The 20243-nt window shown below is 33.4% G+C and overlaps 1 protein-coding gene across 2 annotated transcripts in view; it reads right to left on the bottom strand.

Annotated features, from left to right (window-relative positions):
* The window catches only part of LOC106064909 (arf-GAP domain and FG repeat-containing protein 1-like), a 47349-nt gene extending 29710 nt beyond the window's left edge, over positions 1 to 17639 (bottom strand). For both annotated transcript variants that reach the window (XM_013223565.2, XM_013223566.2), the window contains exons 1-2: positions 17448 to 17639; positions 7111 to 7204 (exon numbers count right to left, since the gene is read on the bottom strand). In XM_013223565.2, the coding sequence (XP_013079019.2) occupies positions 7111 to 7204; positions 17448 to 17611 (258 nt within the window). In that variant the 5' untranslated portion in view covers positions 17612 to 17639. The remainder of the gene's footprint in view (positions 1 to 7110; positions 7205 to 17447) is intronic.
* Between the last annotated feature and the right edge of the window lie 2604 nt (positions 17640 to 20243).

Here is a 20243-nt window from a genome sequence, read left to right as displayed (position 1 = left end):
TGTACAAGTACAAATGTACAATGTATTAAAATGTGGAATTTGCAAAGTATGCACATGCATGTAGACCTAAATTGGAATATTTACAAATAGACCAATATTCCAAATTACATAATTATATATATTTTTTCCCTAATTTTAAAGAAAGTGGAAGAAGTAGTGCCTGTTAAGCCAAGACCAATAGTTATAGAAGGCAACCTGTGGGCAGTTGAGACCAATAGCCCGTTGCCATGTCACGGGTCTCGATAAAGCGCGGTTATATCGGGGGAAACGAAAACCCTATCGGGCAGTTTTGTTTAATAAAATGAAGTCGACAAAACTTCTCTAGTTTCTCTTACAAGTCTGTTAATGATGATAATCGCGTACTGGTCCATTCATGTTCACTGATGTAAAATGGATCCCTAGGTTGTCTGTATGTAAGACAATGTTTGAACACGAACGAGCAGTATGTGAACCAACAAACTCACTTCGACATAGTGTTTTAAAAACGGTGAATTGGTTAGCGCATTCACAATGCACACTTTCATGTTTGTTTTAAGGGCACGCTTTCAGCAGACCAAAAAGTTGCCGCTCCCCTTTGGACCACGATGAAATCGATGGTAAAATCAGATGTCCAATAGCTTTGAGGTCTAAAAGTTAAACAACAAAGACAATTTTGTCCACGGAGACCACTTTTACAGGAAGACATTCATGAACACATTCGTATGTTATGAATGATCCTGTTAGAACATGCCCGAGACGGTCAGAAAGTGACCAATAACTATTCGGCTACAAACAATGGAGTCACAGTTAGCATGTACTTAAGACTTCCTTCTTTCTACCCAGAAATGTACAAAATGATTGTCCCGCCAAGATTTGAACACAAGAAGAGAAATGTAGGAGTGGAAGGGGGAGGGGAGGAATAGGTAGAATGGACAAAATTTGTAGTGGATAAATCTACTTTGAAATCATTTTTTTTAAATTAAAAAAAACAACAAAAAACTAGAAAATATACAAAATACTTTAAAAAAAAAACAACAAAGCTTACATTAAGCGTAGCTGTATTAATTAGTTTAAATCAGTCATGTCATTAATTTGTAATAACTAACAATGATAAATCTGTGCGATTAGCAATATTTTTACCAATTGTTTTTAGCGTAATTTCACGCTTTCCGTTTTCTCAATACGCTATGATCCTATCACTTGTCTGGACCAGTTGGAAAGTTGTAGAGGAGAAAGAAGGGGGTTACTGAGTGATCGCTTTTTAAATGCATTTATAAAATAAATAAAAAAGTGCACGACCTGAATTCGAACTCGAGGGCTAAAGCCTCCTCAGGCTAATGTACTAACCACTGTGCCAGGGAGTGTTTATGAAAATAGGTTTTATACTTCTCTATTTTTAGTTTCAAATTTTTCTCGCGACAAAGTAGAAAGGGGACTAATTCAACTTATACCACCTTATCAGTCAAGGACAATTTCTTACCCTTGTTGGAGATACCAAACACAAAATTAACTACCAATAGTTGATTAACTAAGCGGTTAATACTTTTTTTCCCCCTAGATTCTTTGTTTGTCAGTTACAAGAAATAATTGTGCAAAATTTCAGCTTGATCAGAGATTGGATATGGGAGAAATAACGTCTGCAAATTTTTTACCAGAGTTGACAAAAGCTTTGTAAAAAAAATATTTCGGAAATATTTTGTATGAAGTAAAACGGGACAAGATAAAAAGATATGTACCGTATATACCTGAGCATGTTTGGACTGTAAAGAAAAAGACAATAGAAGTCTGTTGTCTTACATTCTTCAGGGATAATGGCAATGTTGAGCGGCAAGTAATTACCGAGAGGTCAACGTTCGGCGGGGCGACCTGACCGTCAACTGGGTGGCAACGGTTAGTGATACAAATCAAATAACAGACAGGCAAAGTTGTACAAACATATACAAATAAAGTTATGGCAATATTTGTTAAAATAAGAAACAAAATGGTGAATTAGTTAAGACGAAATAAAAAGTCTGCACATTTGAATTGTTTCGGTAAATGTAATGCACCGATACTCTTTCATTAATTCTAGTGTCTTCTAGTGTTGCTACTGTTTTGCATATGTTATGAATTCACTATACATTGTTCCAGCACTAGGTCTCATGATTGTTTTGACAAGAAAACTTAGCAATTTTCTACACGGGGTGCCTATACCACATGGATTTTTTTGGGGGGTGGGGGGGGTATGTGTTTCCAAGGTAACGGCGCGGAAAGAAGAGTGTTTCTGATGAAACCATGATCAGGTATGTCATAATGAACGTTAATACAAGTCGGTGTGTGCTAGTGGGAGGGTGGAGACAATAAAGACGTGTTTTTTGTTGTACGTTTAAACGTTACATTTTTGTGTTGAATTCTCAAAGTTGAATCAGTGAAGTTTTTTTTGTTAATAAAAATTGAGTTTTTTGTTCAAGTTTATTTCACTCAGAATGATTACATACTCTTACATCACCACTGTAAAGCCTGCCCATTCTTTGAACACCGGCCGCTGCGATGCAGTGTGCAACGAAAGACAGCCGCAAGCGTGACAGCGACAGGTTGCACCATTCGTCACAGACGGCCGACATGCTGTCATGACACGGACATGCGAGGGGAAGACGTGCATGACATGCCGAAGTATATCCTGGTAGGTCAGCCTTCACCAACATGGGACAGTCTGACATACGCTTACAAAGGGATCTAAACCCGTTGCAGAGATTGACTGTCACAGTGAAGCTTTGGGAAATTGATGTTCAGGCGAGGCGGGCTCAAACATAATTATTTTTAAGGACAAATGGACCGGACTATAGTCAATAAGTATGACACACGAATGGCATTGTCATTCCCCCATAAATCCCAAGCCCCTACCATGTCTATGCCACTTTATATAGTCATAGTTCGACCCCTAACTTTTTGGAAAATGTCTGCACAGCTCAGCAGTTTTTCATGAGTATGAATTGCTCTCAGAAGTCAACTCTAAACGAACTACGCTAATCATTTTAAATAACGCAGACCAGTGGCAATACCATTAATTTACCCCCCCCCCCTTTTTCCCAACACACACACATACAAGCAGCAATAACAAAATATCACATAGAAATGTTTTCTACCAACCCTATTCTGCAAGAAACTGCCTCCTTTAACTTCACGCTACAAAGGCAACCTTGTACGTGTAGAGGCGGAAAACATAGCCAATTGAAACAACTAAAACACGCACGAGTAACAACAACAACAAAATGTTTTGGGCCGTTTTAGGAACTCTTTAATAACACTACTACATATGAAACAATAGGCTTTCAGGTATCGTAACTTACGCTCTAATGTTCAATTGAACTAGTGCTGGCTGATGTCGTAATTCTATTACTTTTAAAGGATTTCAATGTAAAAAAAAATAACTAACATATTTAATTGTCTAGACCACCCTGCACCCCATTTAATATCTTGCCTTTTCATGTTGTAGGTCCTTAAAGCTTCGGACAAATTTCACATTCGCCAAACGTCTTTAGCTGGGCACCGTGGAAAGCAAAAAAAAAAAACAACAAAAAAAAAAACCTTCTAACTCTATGGTCAAAGTTATTTTCTTTGAATATTAATTACTTTAAAAAAAAAGTACATAGATCTAGTTCTAAAGCAAGCCCCAGAATACACACACACAAAATGCTACTCCATTATTAAGCATTAGACTCGACCAAAAGAGAACAAGTGCTATGCTTGTTTTTTTTAACCCTCTGCCCCACCCCCTTTTAATATTTCCTCAAAGGTTGAAGACAATGGAAATAACATGCGCACATGGAATGGAGAAAAAGAGGAAACATCAAATCCTGTCACAGAGGAAACATCAAATGATGTCACGTGTAGAGAGAAATAATAAAAATAAGTTTATCTGAATGCAGACCGATTCAAATAAAAAAAACTGCACATTCAATGCGTTGTTCCAGTTTATTATTGACCTTGGATACATCTACTACCACTGGATGAGGTGGGAATTAAAGTACCTTACACCATCCTCAGGATTAAGGCGTAGTCAGTTGACTACATGCATATCCACTGTGTTTGTCTGGGTATCATATGACAGCAACGAACGTGACAGAGGAACTTAGGGAAAATAAAAAAAAAACAGTGGACAATGCGCATAGCAATGACCTTTTTAACATAGCTTATTGCTTGATACTTTTGAACCGGATTGGGGGGGGGGGGGGGGCACGCCTCCGACTGGTGAAGTGCTAGGCTTCCGAACTGAGTAGCTTCGCTTCCAATTGGAAACACAATGAAGACACCGAGATTTGTAGGATTCCCTCAGTCCGCCCACAACACTAATGGGGCCATACGTTGGGGAAGTAAACCGGCTGTGCTGGCCACGACCACCTCGTTGACCATCGGCTACAGAAACAGCTGAATCTTTACATCATCTGCTCCCTTACATCGGTCTGAAAGGGGTGCCGTTACTTACTTTTTAGTCATCAACCGGCAAGCTGCTTTCCCTTCAGGCATCCATTTCTAGCCAGTCAAGCGAAAGCACAGAAATGTCGAGCCCCCCCCCCCCCTTCTCTGAATGCCAGAAGTGCTATAAACAGACGAAGAGACTATAAAGACATTTATGGCTTTGCTCAAAATCAGAAAGGATTTAATGACCAAAAGACAACATCGGAAGATACATTCTTACATACATTATGGTGGATCATAAGAAAACAAAAATTGTTTCAAATGCTGGGGGAAAAAAAACGGAACCACTGTCATAGCAATTCCGCATCCCTGCACTAGTGAAAACAAATTCAAAATACTTATAAAGAGTCACACACATAGAATAAAATTAAAAAAAAAAACTAATAGGCTAAGCTTCGTGTCCTCCAATGTCAATGACTAGAAGAGAAGTTGAGGAAGACAAATGTCAGCCTTGTGGCTGGTCACATAATGGCAGAGAAAAAAAACAACAAAAAAAACAAACAAAACAAAACAGCATGAGATTGATGGCATGCATTGTTTGAATGTCAAGACAGCACACAACAAAATTAGGCAGAAACAAACAACAGACATGGTGTTAGGCTGTCAAGACAAGGCACAACTGTCACAGCCAACAAATCATACACTTTGCTGTTGACTAGACCAGAAAAGTGAAACATAGATCTATGTAACCAGGCATGTAGTGCAGATTTAAAAAAAAGTGCCAAGCAGCAATGATATTGATGCCAGCATTAACAAATGGAACTTTTGTTAAACTTGTCCTAACTAATAGCACTGGTTTTAATGTTTTGTAACAATACTATATCTCTGATAGTTCTTGAGGTTTTATTTTTAAATATAATTTCATTGTTCAAATGAATGGGGTGATTGAAAGACCAATTTGTTATGGGGCAGGCGTGCATGCTTTTGATGTAACCAAGAGTAAAATCATTGTATGGTGAATAATTTGTTTGGGCGGAATAGATTTTGATCCATTTGAGTTGGACTGATAGTTCAAGCTGGAGGCAGGGACAGAAAGACGTGTAGTTCTTAGAGCCAGTTGTGTTTTGTTTCACTTGTTCAAGAGAATGTTTCACTTGTGTCTCTAGATACATCACATTTCAGATGAAAGATCTGAATTCATTCATTATAAAAGCAATGCTCATTTTCTGGCACAAGTCCAGCATTTAGTAATCATTGGCCTGCAACAATTTTAGTTGTACAAGCTGTTTGAACTAGAACCCATGCACAGTTATTAATGGGTTTTCTTATTGCCAGATGTACAAGAGCAGCACTTCCATTGCATGTGATGCACAAAGTTAGTTGACCACAGGAAACCTAATACCACCGGGATGCTAACAAACAAACAAAGCTAATTAGATCTAGCGTGAAGAGTGATGCTATAAATAGCTCCCAGCAACACACCAATAGCAGCACAACTAGGTCAGACAGCAAGGGTTATTTAAAGTGTTCCTTTGAGTCAATTATAATAATTATTGTATTATATGTAATCCACAGTTCTAAGACTAATTTCCTCATGGATTATAAAAGATACATCATTATTATTATATGCCGACTGAGAAAAAAAAATGAGTTATATTTGTCTATGAGAACAAAGAGAAGTCAATATCAACATATGACCAAACATCTTGACTTTTCCTTAACCGCCTGAACAAAAAAAAATTTCAATTTAGTATATTACAAAAGCCAAACACTTTACCCTACTACTTCTAGTTAACAACATAACTGACTTTGAGTGGGATGATTACTCTTTTCTCCCTCTAGTTATTCTTCTGTTGTACATTATCTCAGTAAAGTAAAACAACAATGACCTATTCAACTGCAGGTTATTTTTTCCTTAACACAATAACTGAACTACAATCATCATAACCTGCACATTTCAGATTGTTACATATAACAATGACATAATATATCATCTAGTAAAAAAAAATATAAAGATTAGTGCTACAGAAGTGACCTGCTGTATAGTAAAACACAACAAACATACAAATAGGAAAAATCTAGTGAGAACCCCTGTATGCAAGACTGCAAATAGACAACAAAAGAGCTTTTGTTATTGTGTTGTTTCTTTCTGGACTAACAGCTGCAGACACAAAGCATTCTCACACTGATACCATTGGCAGCTTACATAAGGCTATAAATAGTACCTCTGCAAAAACACACACACATAACCACAGAGACAAGTAACTGTTCTATTCACAGGTAGCAGAGAAGCTCTGCATACCAGACCAGAAGAGAGCTATTTCTATCCAGCTTCTTGTTGTTGTTGTCATAAATAGATACATAAAAAAGTGCTCTTGGTAATGAGTATCATAAGAATGTTTGTAAATAAATATTCTTGTAGAAACTAGTGTATATTAGAATATAAACAAAATCTTAATTTTTTTCCCCCACATATATTTATGTTTCAGCAACACAAACAGGACATACTTGTATAATATCTCTCTGCTAGCCAACTGGGCTGAAACTGTTTGAGAGTTACTGCCCACAGACATTTTTTTACTTGGCATAAAATATACACTTTCATATTGTATGTATATACACAATGCCAGTAGCTGTTCTTACATAAGAGCTAGAACTCCTTTTAAAATTTACCAACACAGAGAAAGTAATTTACCCTAGTGAGCCAGAAAAAAAAAAGGCCAATATACTAACCTCGTTGCCATGACATTTAAGAAAGTCCATTTCTTCTGGTGTAAAACTGGCCATGGATATTGATTTTACTCTATGTGGAGGATTTAAACCACGTCTGAAAGTTATTTAAAAATAAAACTATGATGAATTAAATTAAATGCTAGTATGTACTAAAAAAAAAAAGCAAAAACAATTATGATGTTAAAGAGTAGTTTTGAATATTTGAAAGATTAGTAGTTCAAAAGAAAAGCCCTTACCAAAGACAGACCCAAAGACAAAAAGAATATTGAAATAGACAACCAGGGAACAATGTGCAAAATATGCAGGTTGCAAATAGGTTTGTGTGGTTTGTAAGTTTTACATGTTTCAGATGTTACTTCAGAGTTGAAGATAATCTACTTCCTAGTCCAAACCTCCTGCAGGACAACAGGGAATGGCAGTGGGCAGGGTATTAACCTGGAATAATCGAGGTGACTGAACGACAGTCCAGCGGGCATACTGCATGACCAAGCAGCCATCCTGGTCAGGTGAAATACTGCACTCATCTTAATTTTCAGAATCAAAACAATGTCATAGTCCATATTTAGTACAAAATTTAACTGTTTCTTAACAGCACAATATACAAGTGAGGCAACGATTAAAAAAAATATTGTACTTTTTAAAATTTTAATTTATAAGCATACCGGTATCACAGTATATGACACAATGCATTATCTAGACCATGTTGTGCCCTATTACTTATTTTCTTTCTCTGTTCTCCTAGAAAAAATGTAACTTCACTGGTTTTTTAGACCATATTTCATAAAGGCTACATCTTAAAAATTGTAATTTCACCATGTGTATCTGCCTTAAATAATCAACTTAATCACAAACATTGTAGTCATAAAACAAGAAAATACCTAAATAAATTCTAACAAACACACTTAACAAATTTCTATAAAATAATTGCTGATCGTTGACAGGAGTCAAATGAAGCCTGCATTTGCACTTTTGATTTTAAGGATGATTATCAATGGAGTCAATTGACTTTAAACAATCTTCAATTAAAACTTTATCAGGGATAGGTCATGGATCCATTAAAAAAAAAAATTAAAGATTTTAAAATACTTAAATATGCACATGTTCTATTTCTATTCTATTCTGCTTGTGGGCACGATGTGGCCTAAATTGTGCCAAAAATCCAAAGTATTAACATATCTATTCTGCTAGTTGTTGCATTATTATTTTTTAATTTTTGGGTCCAAGGTTTTTAGAGGTGGTTAATCAACACAATTGGTGAGATAGTGATTTTGTTTTCTGTTAAGACTATAATGCTTCAATGTTTCTTCAACTACATTGTTTTCATGCATGTATGTATCCTCATTTAACATTGTGATAATTGTTTGAGATTAAACCAAGGATAAATTAGGATAGGGAAACCTAGTTTAAGATATCTACCTAAATAAATTGTTATCACAACTTTACAATTTAGAAGTACAGTATTTTTGAAGGGTAACATTTTTTTGTTGTTGACCTGTATACAATTATTTTTTTGTTTTAAACAGTAATGTTTCCTGTTGAGACTTAATCTTAGCAGCCCATGCATGGGGCAGATAATTCAAATACTCACCTGTGCTTAAATAAGCGTAGGCCTATAAATAACATAAGAGTGCACATATCTTTGTAACCCATTAGCTTACACGCAGAGTACTATAGCAATAGTATCTATTTTTTTTAAACTTTTTTTCCAGAAAGAACAGTCCATATTAAAATGCTTTTCCCCAAAACCACACACATATACAACCCATGAATTATACTTTTTCTAAAATAAAAAAAAAACCCACTTATGCAGTTTGTTTTTTGGATTGTCATCAGTAGGACGTAATCATCTTCTTTTTTGAAGTAACATCTGTATTTTATAAGATAAGAATATTTTGACACAAGATCAAGCCCTTATCTTCAGCTAATCCTTATAAAACTACTCATTCAATTTATTTTTTCCCTGTCAATTAGCAAACACACACATTCATAGCTATTTTTATTTTGTAGAAAAAAAAAGGAAATATTAAATTTTGATGATAAATAATTATTTTTTTTTATTTTTTAAAGACATTTTTATTAGTTCATTCTGCATCCTTTTTTCTTGTATATTTTTCTTTTATGTTTGAATTTTTGCAGTATGGTAATTTGTCAACCACTTCTACTCATACAATCAACATAAATTTTACATACAGGCTCATGCTTGATGACAACACATGAATCAATAAAAAAAAAATCAAACAGTTAATTAATTGTTTTAATATATATCGATGTCACGTACACTGTATCAGCCAAGGTCTGCCGGCAAGGTCAACTACCTCGGGAAAAACCAGCCTTGTATTAGTTTCATTTTCGAAATGAATTTCATTGGTTTCAAAATATTAATTATTATGTAGATGTTGCATTTATTGGTCAGATCTCAACCAAGCGGCAATGAGATATGAGTCACATGGCAATTCGCCCAAAGCTTTGTATTTTCTTTATATTTTCTAGTCAGTCTTGTACGGAATGTGTTAGTGTAAAGAGGTACTAAAGTCGGTTGTAAATATTTGTAGAGATAGGATCTAACTTGTAAGTAGTTAAGAATATATATTTTATTCATACCAAGACTCAGATATATTATTGAATAGATCAGTTATTCAAGTACATTTTAACTATTGTAACTATTTGTGTATAGTGTTTTCAAGTTATTAATTAAAGTAATTGTTTTTGAACGAAGAGAAGTTTCTTCATTGAATTTAGATCGTACTTAGATCATATTTGTCAAGTTGTAACTCCTAGACCTAGATGATCCTCTTATCAATTGGCAACATTCTGTATGATCGTATTATCAGCATAGATCTGTCTACTTCTATACGATCATCTTATCGAAAGATCATTTCAAGATCCTCGGCAATCATGATCATTGATGGTGCAATATAGTTCAAGTCTGATTGTGACAGTGGCACCATATTAGATTGTGACATCAACACCATAGATAAACGTGACATCTGACACCATCTTAGATTGTGACATCAACACCATAGATAAACGTGACATCTGGCACCATCTTAGATTGTGACATCAACACCATTAAAGATCGTGACAATCGAAAAAGTACTAAGTTAATGGGAGATTAGCCCTGTGTAGAGAATTCAACCCCTGGTAGAACACTCTTATTTGCATAGGATAGGATAAATAGGAATGTGTAACTAAATGTGTTAGGAATTTAAAAAAATGGAGTGTGTGCAATACTAATATAGTAATTCTGATATTACCATCAAAATATAGTTGCATTGATAAAAATATGATGAGGGTTTTGATGTTGGAGACAAATCGGTGATGTTCTATAGCTCTTGGTTTAATTAGCTGATTCAGGCAACCCATCTTCAGGAACAAAAGTCAGGTTATTTGCAGACGATTGCATAATATATAGAACAATAAAAACAACACAAGACACAGATATTTTACAAGGAGAATTAGATGAATTACAGAAATGGGAATCAAATTGGAGCATGTCTTTCCACCCAGAAAAATGTCAGTTGTTAAGAGTAACAAAAAAAACTAAAACAAATTAATTCCACTTATCTTATTCATGGCAAACAAGTAACACAGACTAAAAACGCAAAATACCTAGGTGTTATAATAAATGAAAAACTGTCATGGAATCCACATATTGATGAAACTACAAAAAAATCAAACAAAGCATTAGGATTTATTAAAAGAAATTGCTATAAATCAAATAAGAACATAAAACTAAAATGTTATTTAACCTTGGTTAGGCCAATAATAGAATATGCATCCTCTGTTTGGGACCCCTCAACTCAAGAAAACATTAAGAAACTAGAACAGACACAAAATAGAGCAGTGCGATTCATAACAAACGAATATTCACATTTGACTAGAGTAACACCTTTAGTTAAATCACTAAATTTAGAAAGCCTTCAGGACAGAAGGCTCAAAAGTAAAGTAGCAATAATACATAAAACACTGAACCATAATCTTCAAATACAAAAACAAAATTTAATAAAATATTCTGAAAGACACAAAGATAAAGGCACATTCCTCGTCCCATATGCTAGGACAAATTTGTACAAATACTCCTTCTTCCCTAGTGCTATTAGAGCATGGAATGGGTTGCCTGAGCTAGCCAGGAAAACCAGTGACTTGGCAGAATTTAAGTTATTGGTTAATATGCATGACTAAATGCATGACGTGTAGGACGTAATCATCTTCTTTTTTGAAGTAACGTCTGTATTATATAAGATAAGATAACCCATTCAGATTCCATGCTCTAAGTCTAATGGCACTAAGGAAGGAGCACTTACCATGTACAAATTTTTCCTACCAAAATGGAATAAGAAATGTGCCTTTATTATCTTATAAAACACAGAAGTTGCTTTAAAAAGAGAAGATAATTATGTCCTACAGACACATTTCAAAATATAGATAGGTAGGTCTATCTCTACTAATCTAGATCTATATTTTTGTCACAGTAACTGTGCTTCAGTGTCACTCACTGACTCACTATCAGAATCTAGACAAGAGTTTATAGTTATAGTACTACTCTCAGGTTCAGTCAAATCTTACTAAACTCTAGATCTAAAAGTAACTAATTTATATTCTAGAAGAAAAGCTTGGGCTAGATAGTATCTAATAGAGTACATACTATAGTATAGTACAGACATAAAGCTGCCATATCGAACAAAATAAGCAATTTTTTGCATTTGAATTTTTATAACTCTGTATCTCTTGTTTGTAATGGTTAAAACTTGAAAGAAAAAAAAAAGAAAACATCTATAAACTCGACACATCCTTTTGTAAATAAAAACATATGTTGTAATGTTTCATTGTACATATTTAAAATAAAATCTGATGTCAGAAAAGGTTGGATAGCTAAGGCAAAGTATCTCCCTCAGCAAATATTTTTTTCCCTGACTTTGATATTAAACATCTTATAAACCACATAGAATGTTATGTATTAAAAAAAATATATTTTAATCATCCAATTGTTTCATTTCAGGCATTTTCTGATTCAAAATGAGCTGAACCACCATGTGAATGAGAAAAGAAAGAACTATTTGCCCTGACCCATGTTGCTGTGATATTTTACAATTTAGGTTGGTCAATGCTATAAAAATAGATTTAACAATGGCAGGGGAGAGCATACTTAGTATAATTTTTTTAGAAGGGAGGTAATTATTTTTTTGTGTAATTTCACATAATATATATAAAACAATTGTTATTTGTCTGAAATATTTAAGAAACATGTATTTATAAATTGCTTGTGTGTTTTGTTGTCTTTAAGCTACTAAGAATTTACTGATTGAGTTTATTTTTACTTTAAAAATTCAAGAAAACACATTGCATGAAAATACATGACTTTCAAAAAGAAATTGTTCGATGTGGTGAGATTTCCAGAATGGTTAGTAGGACTAATATGTGCCATAGTGACATCAGACGGGCAGGACATCTCCTTTTAATACTGAGGCCAAATTTAAAAAAAAAAAAAAAAAAAAAGGGAAATATGTAGGTCTTACTCAGCAGATGCATAATGGGGCTATACAATAGCTTCATAGCCTTAGGAGTGGGCTTAGCTCTGAAAGCACCCTCATTCATGTGTATGAAAAAAAGACACTTTATTACTAGTGCATTTTGACATCAAGTAGAAGTAATCTAGATCTAGATCGAGTTAGATTTAGAATCTTCATCTTGGTTAGCCATAGGAATACAAAACAAAAGTCTTTTAAAATTTGAAAAATTAAGTGTGTGCCACATACTACCGTTATCAGGCAAGTCCTGATCCTGGCTATGCATCAATAAAGAAGCATCAAATACTGTGATGGTTAGGGTATGTGATTGTGGAAGAAGGGTGTGTTCAATAAGATTTCAAGGCAGCCTTACTCATACTTTGTTACTGATTAACTCTAGATTTTAGATGTTAGATCAGGGTTTAGAAAAAGAAGCTACTTAGCAGACTTAGCCTTAGCTTTATTCTAGATAAGTCTTAACTTTTAATTTTTAAAGATTTTATTTTGATAATTTTCTAGATCTTGATGTACATCTATTTCATTATATTTATAATTATATTTTATTATTATTTATGATCTAGATCTAGAGTAGATCTAGGTCTAGATCTAATATTAGCTAAGCGGAAAAAAAAAAACGGAAGTGCGGAAGTAAAAAACGACAGATAATTTAGAGATCACATTTTTGATGTTTTGTTACACAGGCTGCACTTGGAAATTTATTACACCTTTGAATGAAATGTGAGAGGTTTTAAAGTAGGGTTAATGATTACTTTAGACAATAGCTTAATTAATGCTTAATTAGGATTAAAAAAAATTAATTATCAAAATTAACCCTTTTTTGTTTTTAGCATTACAGTTCATTACAGGGTCCAGGAAAATAATCGAACATTAATAATTTTTTTCACGCTAGATATGCCTGGCTATAATTCTACTAAGTTTTATCGCGCTATCTTATGCACGTCATATTGAAAAGTTGAAAATATAGTTAGCATTGTTGGCTATGGGATTTATTGTTTTTGATTTAATAAAGAAATTTCTTAAGAGACGTAAAACCACTTCAGGCAATGTAAGGCCTAATATTCTGGATATATTCAAATACTAAACATATGCACACAAATTTTAAAGCGCATTTGAAAAAAATAGTTTCAGACAATTCTGATCCCACTTTTTAAATATTTTGTTATTTTCTGCCATCACAACGGCACCATTTTGTCCACACCTCTCTGACATTTCTTGAAGCTCAAGACCCGATAATTTGTTTATTTACATTCTAAACAAGTAAAGTTCATAAATATAAAAATCAGCTTTGTGAGCTAGAAATTTACTACTAATACTAGATCTACTAATTTATTAAATTTAATAAGTAGATCTATCGTCTACGAAACTCAATTTCAACTTTTGACCTGGAGGTGTGTCTCGCACGGCTTAGCCAGCGACAAGCTCTCCTCTTACTTGTTCCAAGTCAACCAATGTTAGGTCAAAACGCCACAAAAAAAAAATCATAACTTCCTAACTCAGTAACTGTTAATGTTAAAAAATACAGTCATAATTTATAAATAATAGATCTAGATAAATAATTATAGACTAGATCTACATTATGGCGGAAAACAGATTCTCTATTGAAAATGCATTTTTCGAGTTCAATATTCATTATCTCTGAATATAGACCATCTGTGGTATATTTGCTTTTATTGATGGATAGATCTATGTTTCTGGAAGCTTCATTAGCAAAATTTTTTTGAAATTCGTTTTTATATGGAATTTGTGCATTTGTGAATATCATGAAGTATTGCCAAAAAGACAGACAACATTTACTTCTGGATTTATGTGATCCCATTTCAAAAGGTAAGAAACATATTTTAGAAATATAACTCATGTATAAAATACATACTTAGTATTTAAAAATGATTGTTATACACCATAAAGAAAAAAAAAAGTAAATAAAATGCTTCTTTTGTCTTAAATTTGAAAAAAAATAGCCTCGATGCAATTTTTGAAGTTGTGATGTCGCCAAACAATGTGTACATTTTTTTTAAAATATAAATTACATTTTGCCGATTTTCGTTTCAAAACACTTATTTTTGTATTTCTATCATCATAATTAATTATTTTTTTTATTTTTTGGTTATTTAAAATAAAAAAATATTTATAAAATCTCGTTTTTTTTAACACCAATCAGAATGGAGGTCGCCGGAATTGACTTCATGACCTCCCGTTCAAAGTGCTTTTTTTTTTTGTCATTCGCTCAGAAATACTCGAAGCGATAATTCTAGCAAAGGTAATTATAGACAGAATCTATTACAGATAATTCAGTTCATAATATCAACTGCTTAGTTAATTATTCTGCTTTAATAATAGGATGTCGTTTTCTTCAATAATTAACTTCAAGGACGGGAACACGGGTATCTATCTTTAGCCAGGCGCGCGCGATAAAAACAAACAAACACACGTTTTGACTTAGTCAACCTGAAGGCGCACCTCTGAATTGAGATCTTAGTCTGTAAAAGCTAAAAACCTATAATTTTTAAATTAATATCGACTACTACGGCAATTATTTTACTTTAATATTGGTGCATTGCATGCGTCATAAAATCGGCCCGGCAATGCGATGTTTCAGCGCGGGGGGGGGGGGGGGGGGGCACATTTTGAACTTAGATTTTAGATCTAAATTAATCTATCTCTAGATCTATAATAGTTTCTACAGATCTAGATCTATAAAGACTAGATCTTAACCATATTTTAAAATCAATCTAGCGAAATGCTTTTAGATTAGTTAGACATAGATCGATCTCTAGGTCTAGGACTAGATCTAGGTCACTGGACTTAGACTCTGAGATTAGATTAGTCTAGATCTAGTCATTAGAGTTAATAAGCGTGAAATTATTTAAATATTTACTGATCTAGTAGATCTAAATTCTCTTATCAGGATAGATTAGATCTAGAACTAGATGATTTAGATCTATATTTATATATAGTCATTTCTAGATCTAGTAGATACGATAGTCAAGTAGCGATGTACACACGTGGATCAAGAATCAAGACCGTAGTGATCTAGTCTAAGTCTAAATGTAGACTCTAGGTCTTAGATCTATATAATTTATATAGCCTTATATCTACGTCTAAATATAATTCATAGTAAGACTTAGGACTAGATTTTAAAATGGAAAAAAATATGAGATCTAAATCTACTATCTAGATCTAGTCATTTCTAGATCTAGTAACTAGTACTACTAGTAGATAGTCAATTAGCGATGTACACGTGTGGATCTAGGAATCTAAATGTAGATTAGATCTAAGATTTTATATATCTAAATCTAATTCATAGGATCTTATAAACTCAGTAGGGTTAAATTAGATCTGATCTCTAGATCTACATCTTAAATTACTTAAAGTTAAAGTGGAAAAAATCTAGATAGATCTAGTCAATTATAAACAAGAGTAGAAGAGATTCAATAGACATAGTGACATAGTTAAAAATAACAACAAACACATATTAACCAAATTATAAAAGTTGTTTTTATTTTTTTCTCAGCAACAGTTACTACAGATACAAAGATTGAGATTATTTGAGATAGTAAACAGAATAGTCAATAGATATAGATCATGCACCATGCAAGTTAAGCTTTATTAGGTCTAACTCTAAGTAGAGTACTCTAGACCTAGATCTAAAAAGTGATCAAGAACTAGAATAGATCTAAATCTTGATAATATTTCATTTAATATTAGATCTTTTCTAGTCTAAGATTATACATATCTATAACCTTTATCTAAAATTGATATAAATAGTATCATGTTAAAACATGAAGATAAGAGAAAAAAAAAAGACTTTTTATTGGTAGCGTGGGCCGAAGAGGGGGCTTATTTATTAATTATAAATACTTTTTAAAGTTGTTTTTTTTTTTTCAAATGTTATATAAATATACTTTACTTTGTGACATAGTTTTAAGCAAATAATATTGTGAATTTGTGAAATTCATGGATTATTGGACATATCTTCTGTGAATTATGGATTTTTCATTATTAGGGGTAAGTGTGTTTGACCTCATTTTTTTATGTTAAATACTTGTCTGATGATAATGAATTTACTTTTTTTTGGATTCCTCTCTTCTTGGGCATTAAAATTGATACATAATATGTCTAAACTGATTATGTTTTTGTTATTTAGGATAATGATAAAGTATAATTTGCAACCTAATTTTTTTTACGGAGGGGGTGGGGTCTGGGGTGGCTCAATTAATTTGCATAAATGACTTAAAAAACTTGTTTTTATATTTTTTTCAAATGTTCTATAAATATACTTTACTTTGGGATATATTTTTCTATAAATAATATTGTGAATTTGTGAAATTCATGGATTATGGGACATATCTTCTGTGAGTGATGAATTTTTCATTATTAGGGGTAAGTGTGTTTGACCTGATTTTTTCAAGTTAAATAATTGTCTGTTGCTTCTGATTTTATTTTTTTTGAATTCCTCTATTCTTGGGCAATAAATTTGATATATAATATGTCAATAAAAGTAATTTTGAAATTGGTCAAAAAAATGGTCCTTAAAGTAGAATGTTGAGAGCTCAATCTGTTTTCCGCCTTATATTATTATTATTCATTACACCATTCAACCATTGGAAGTTCTGTTAAAGTATTTTAATTATGTACTAACAAAAAACTGTTTTTCAAAGTTTTTCACCTCCCTTCTAATATTACATCTAGATCTATCTAGATTTATATTTTAATATTTAAATTTAATTAAAATAAATAAAATGAAATATTTTTTATTTATAAAAATAAAAATTATTATCTTTTCCTATTTACCAAATTAAATAAACTTACAGAATGCCACTGCATGATGTGCACACAAAGGAACCTATGGTCATATTTACATAGGTCGGCCCTCTTTGATGACAATCAAAACATTGCTTATTGCTAGGGAGTGATACCATCTCTCGCAACATTTTTAAATGTTTTTCATCTTGCTTTCGCTTATTCGACGCCATTTTGAGAATAAAGTTCCGGAAGCAGACTGTGGCTGAAAGAGACGTAACTCTTCTCATTTTCTTAAAGATAAGCCAGTGAAGTTGTATACCCTGGTCAAATTTTAGATTTAGATATAAACCCTCTCCATATATATCTAGATAGCGAGCTAAAATCTATAAATTATTAAATATAATTCTCTTCATGGCTCAAGAGTTGGGACACGCAAGCAAGAAGTAAAGAAAAGATCACTCTTTTATTTCTGCAAGTCGGACTAGAGTTAAGCCAGGAAACAAAAAGAGAGGGTGGGGGAGAAAAGTAGTATTCACCGTCACTAAATAGCAGGGCCGGACAGTTGTGACCAAGAAAGATCGACGTAGCGGCTAAAAAGAGGGGGGGGGGGGAGAACAAGTAATCTAATCTGTATTCACCCGTCACTAAAAAGCAGGGACAGACTCAACCGCTGTGGAGCCCTATGCGAAACGGATTTCGCTGGGCCAAGTTTTGGGTTAGGATACGGATAATAAGTGAAATTTAAGAGTTTGTATTAGATAATAAATTCGTCTTTGCATTTTATTCATTCTTTACTACGTACAGAACTACTTTACGAGCCTTGCGTGTAGCGAAGTCTTACAGTATATCATAAAAATTATATTTCCAACATAGTTCACACTAAATCGCAAGAATTACCAAATGTTTCAATCTATCTACGAGATATTCTTCATTAGTTTGAGGCGCGAGAAGCTTCTTTCACCAGATTCCAAAATTACGGGATAATGCCGTTTTTGTTTTTGTTTTTTTTTATCGCGCGTATGATTGGCATTTTCCATATTGAATGACACCCCAAAATGACAATTTTTTTTCTATATATTTCAGGAGATGAGTTTGTATGAGTTTTCTAAAGATTTCAATAATTTCTGGATATTTCCAGGACTTTTTCGCATATTTTGCAATTTCAGGAGATTTCCAGGAGCTCCTTGTAAATCGACAGGAGGTCGCGGGAAATCTGTTATAATTTATACATTGATTCTAATAACGTGGTGACTGATACCACAATTCATTGTGGCTACAAGTGTAGTTAGTAAAAGTTATCGTATTCTGTAAGTTTGAATTGAGATCAGCCGGATTTTGGGGAGGATAGGCAGGGCTACGGCCACGGGAACTCAACAATAAAAATAACAAACAAAAAAAGTATCCAACTTCGATTTTCTTCGGAAGCTAGATTTGTGAAAAAAGTTCCATTCGTTGACGCGGCGATTTAGTTTATAATAAATTGTACTTGATTGAACAAATTAGTAGTTAGGTCGTTCGCTAAAATTCTAAAACTAACAATAGACAATAAAATCTTCCAACTCTATAAATAATTGGATAACTCAAGGGTTAACTAGTCGGTCTACCATTGTTGATGCTCGAGTTCGGATTCAGACTCGAGCAACTTTTTTTTTTTAAATTGTTTTTGAAAGGGCAGCACGGAAACCTTCTACCAGATTCCATTCCCTCACCCCGCTTGTATACCAAAGTGATTGGACCATAACGTACTGAGTATGCTATAAGCAGGTTTGTTACGTCGAAGAAAAACATTAAAAATATTTCAAATCGTGCAAATTTATTTTTGTTAGTCTAGATCTACCAAAAATTAATTACATTAATGATTCAAAATAGTTTATGCAATTTCCCCTAATTTTTTAAAAAATATTTTTATAATTAATTATTTTTACTTAAACTTGTAACTACTTGCAAATCATTTTTAAAATGTCATGGAAACGCCAATAACATCGCACAGCGGCCTACCTATTGTTATGGAGTGTTTGTTGTTTCTGATGTAGGCCTAACTATGAGGAAAGTAGGGTGGATGTTTTGTTTGTGTAGGTTGAAAAGTTTCTGATGTAGGCCTAACTATGAGGAAAGTAGGGTGGATGTTTCGTTTGTGTAGGTTAAAAAGTTTCTGATGTAGCTCTAACTATGAGGAAAGTAGGGTGGATGTTTCGTTTGTGTAGGTTGAAAAGTTTCTGACGTAGGCCTAACTATGAGGAAAGTAGGGTGGATGTTTAGTTTGTGTATGTTGAAAGTTACTGATGTTGGCCTAACTATGAGGAAAGTAGGGTGGATGTTTCGATTGTGTAGGTTGAAAAGTTTCTGATGAAACCACGGGGTGGTCTGTCGTAATTCAAGTTGATAAATCCTGGTGTGAAAGTTGAAGAGAAGGCATCTAGCAAGAGATGTGAGACAGAAAAGACTTGTATTTTTAGTGAGTTAGATCTTGTTTAAATTTCACGTGTTGACTCTGCGATTCTGTGTCTATTTATTAATGAAAGTTAGATTCTGTTCAAGTTTAGTTGTACCATGGTTGTACACCATGTTTGGAGGTACACACCAACGACAGAGTATCGACTCAAACCACTACGATTTCAAAAAATAAGTGTATTTATCTTCTGACATCCATAGCTCTAAAGCAAACGAAATAAATATTATGACTTAGTGCGACTTCTGTTTTCGCAAGTCTTTGGGTATGTTGACCATGGGACTATAGGCTACTAACGGAACAGCAGCTCCGAGTTTTTAAGAGCTAATTTAAGTGCCGTAACGCTTCTCTTTTCGAACATATTTAACTACTGAGTCAACAAAAAAGCTACTAGCAGAAGGTATACCCGATGA

Source organism: Biomphalaria glabrata, chromosome 15 (assembly GCF_947242115.1).
Source record: "Biomphalaria glabrata chromosome 15, xgBioGlab47.1, whole genome shotgun sequence".
NCBI lineage: Eukaryota > Metazoa > Mollusca > Gastropoda > Planorbidae > Biomphalaria > Biomphalaria glabrata.
Note: the sequence above shows the minus strand (reverse complement) of the source record. Positions and strands in the feature narration are given on the sequence as shown.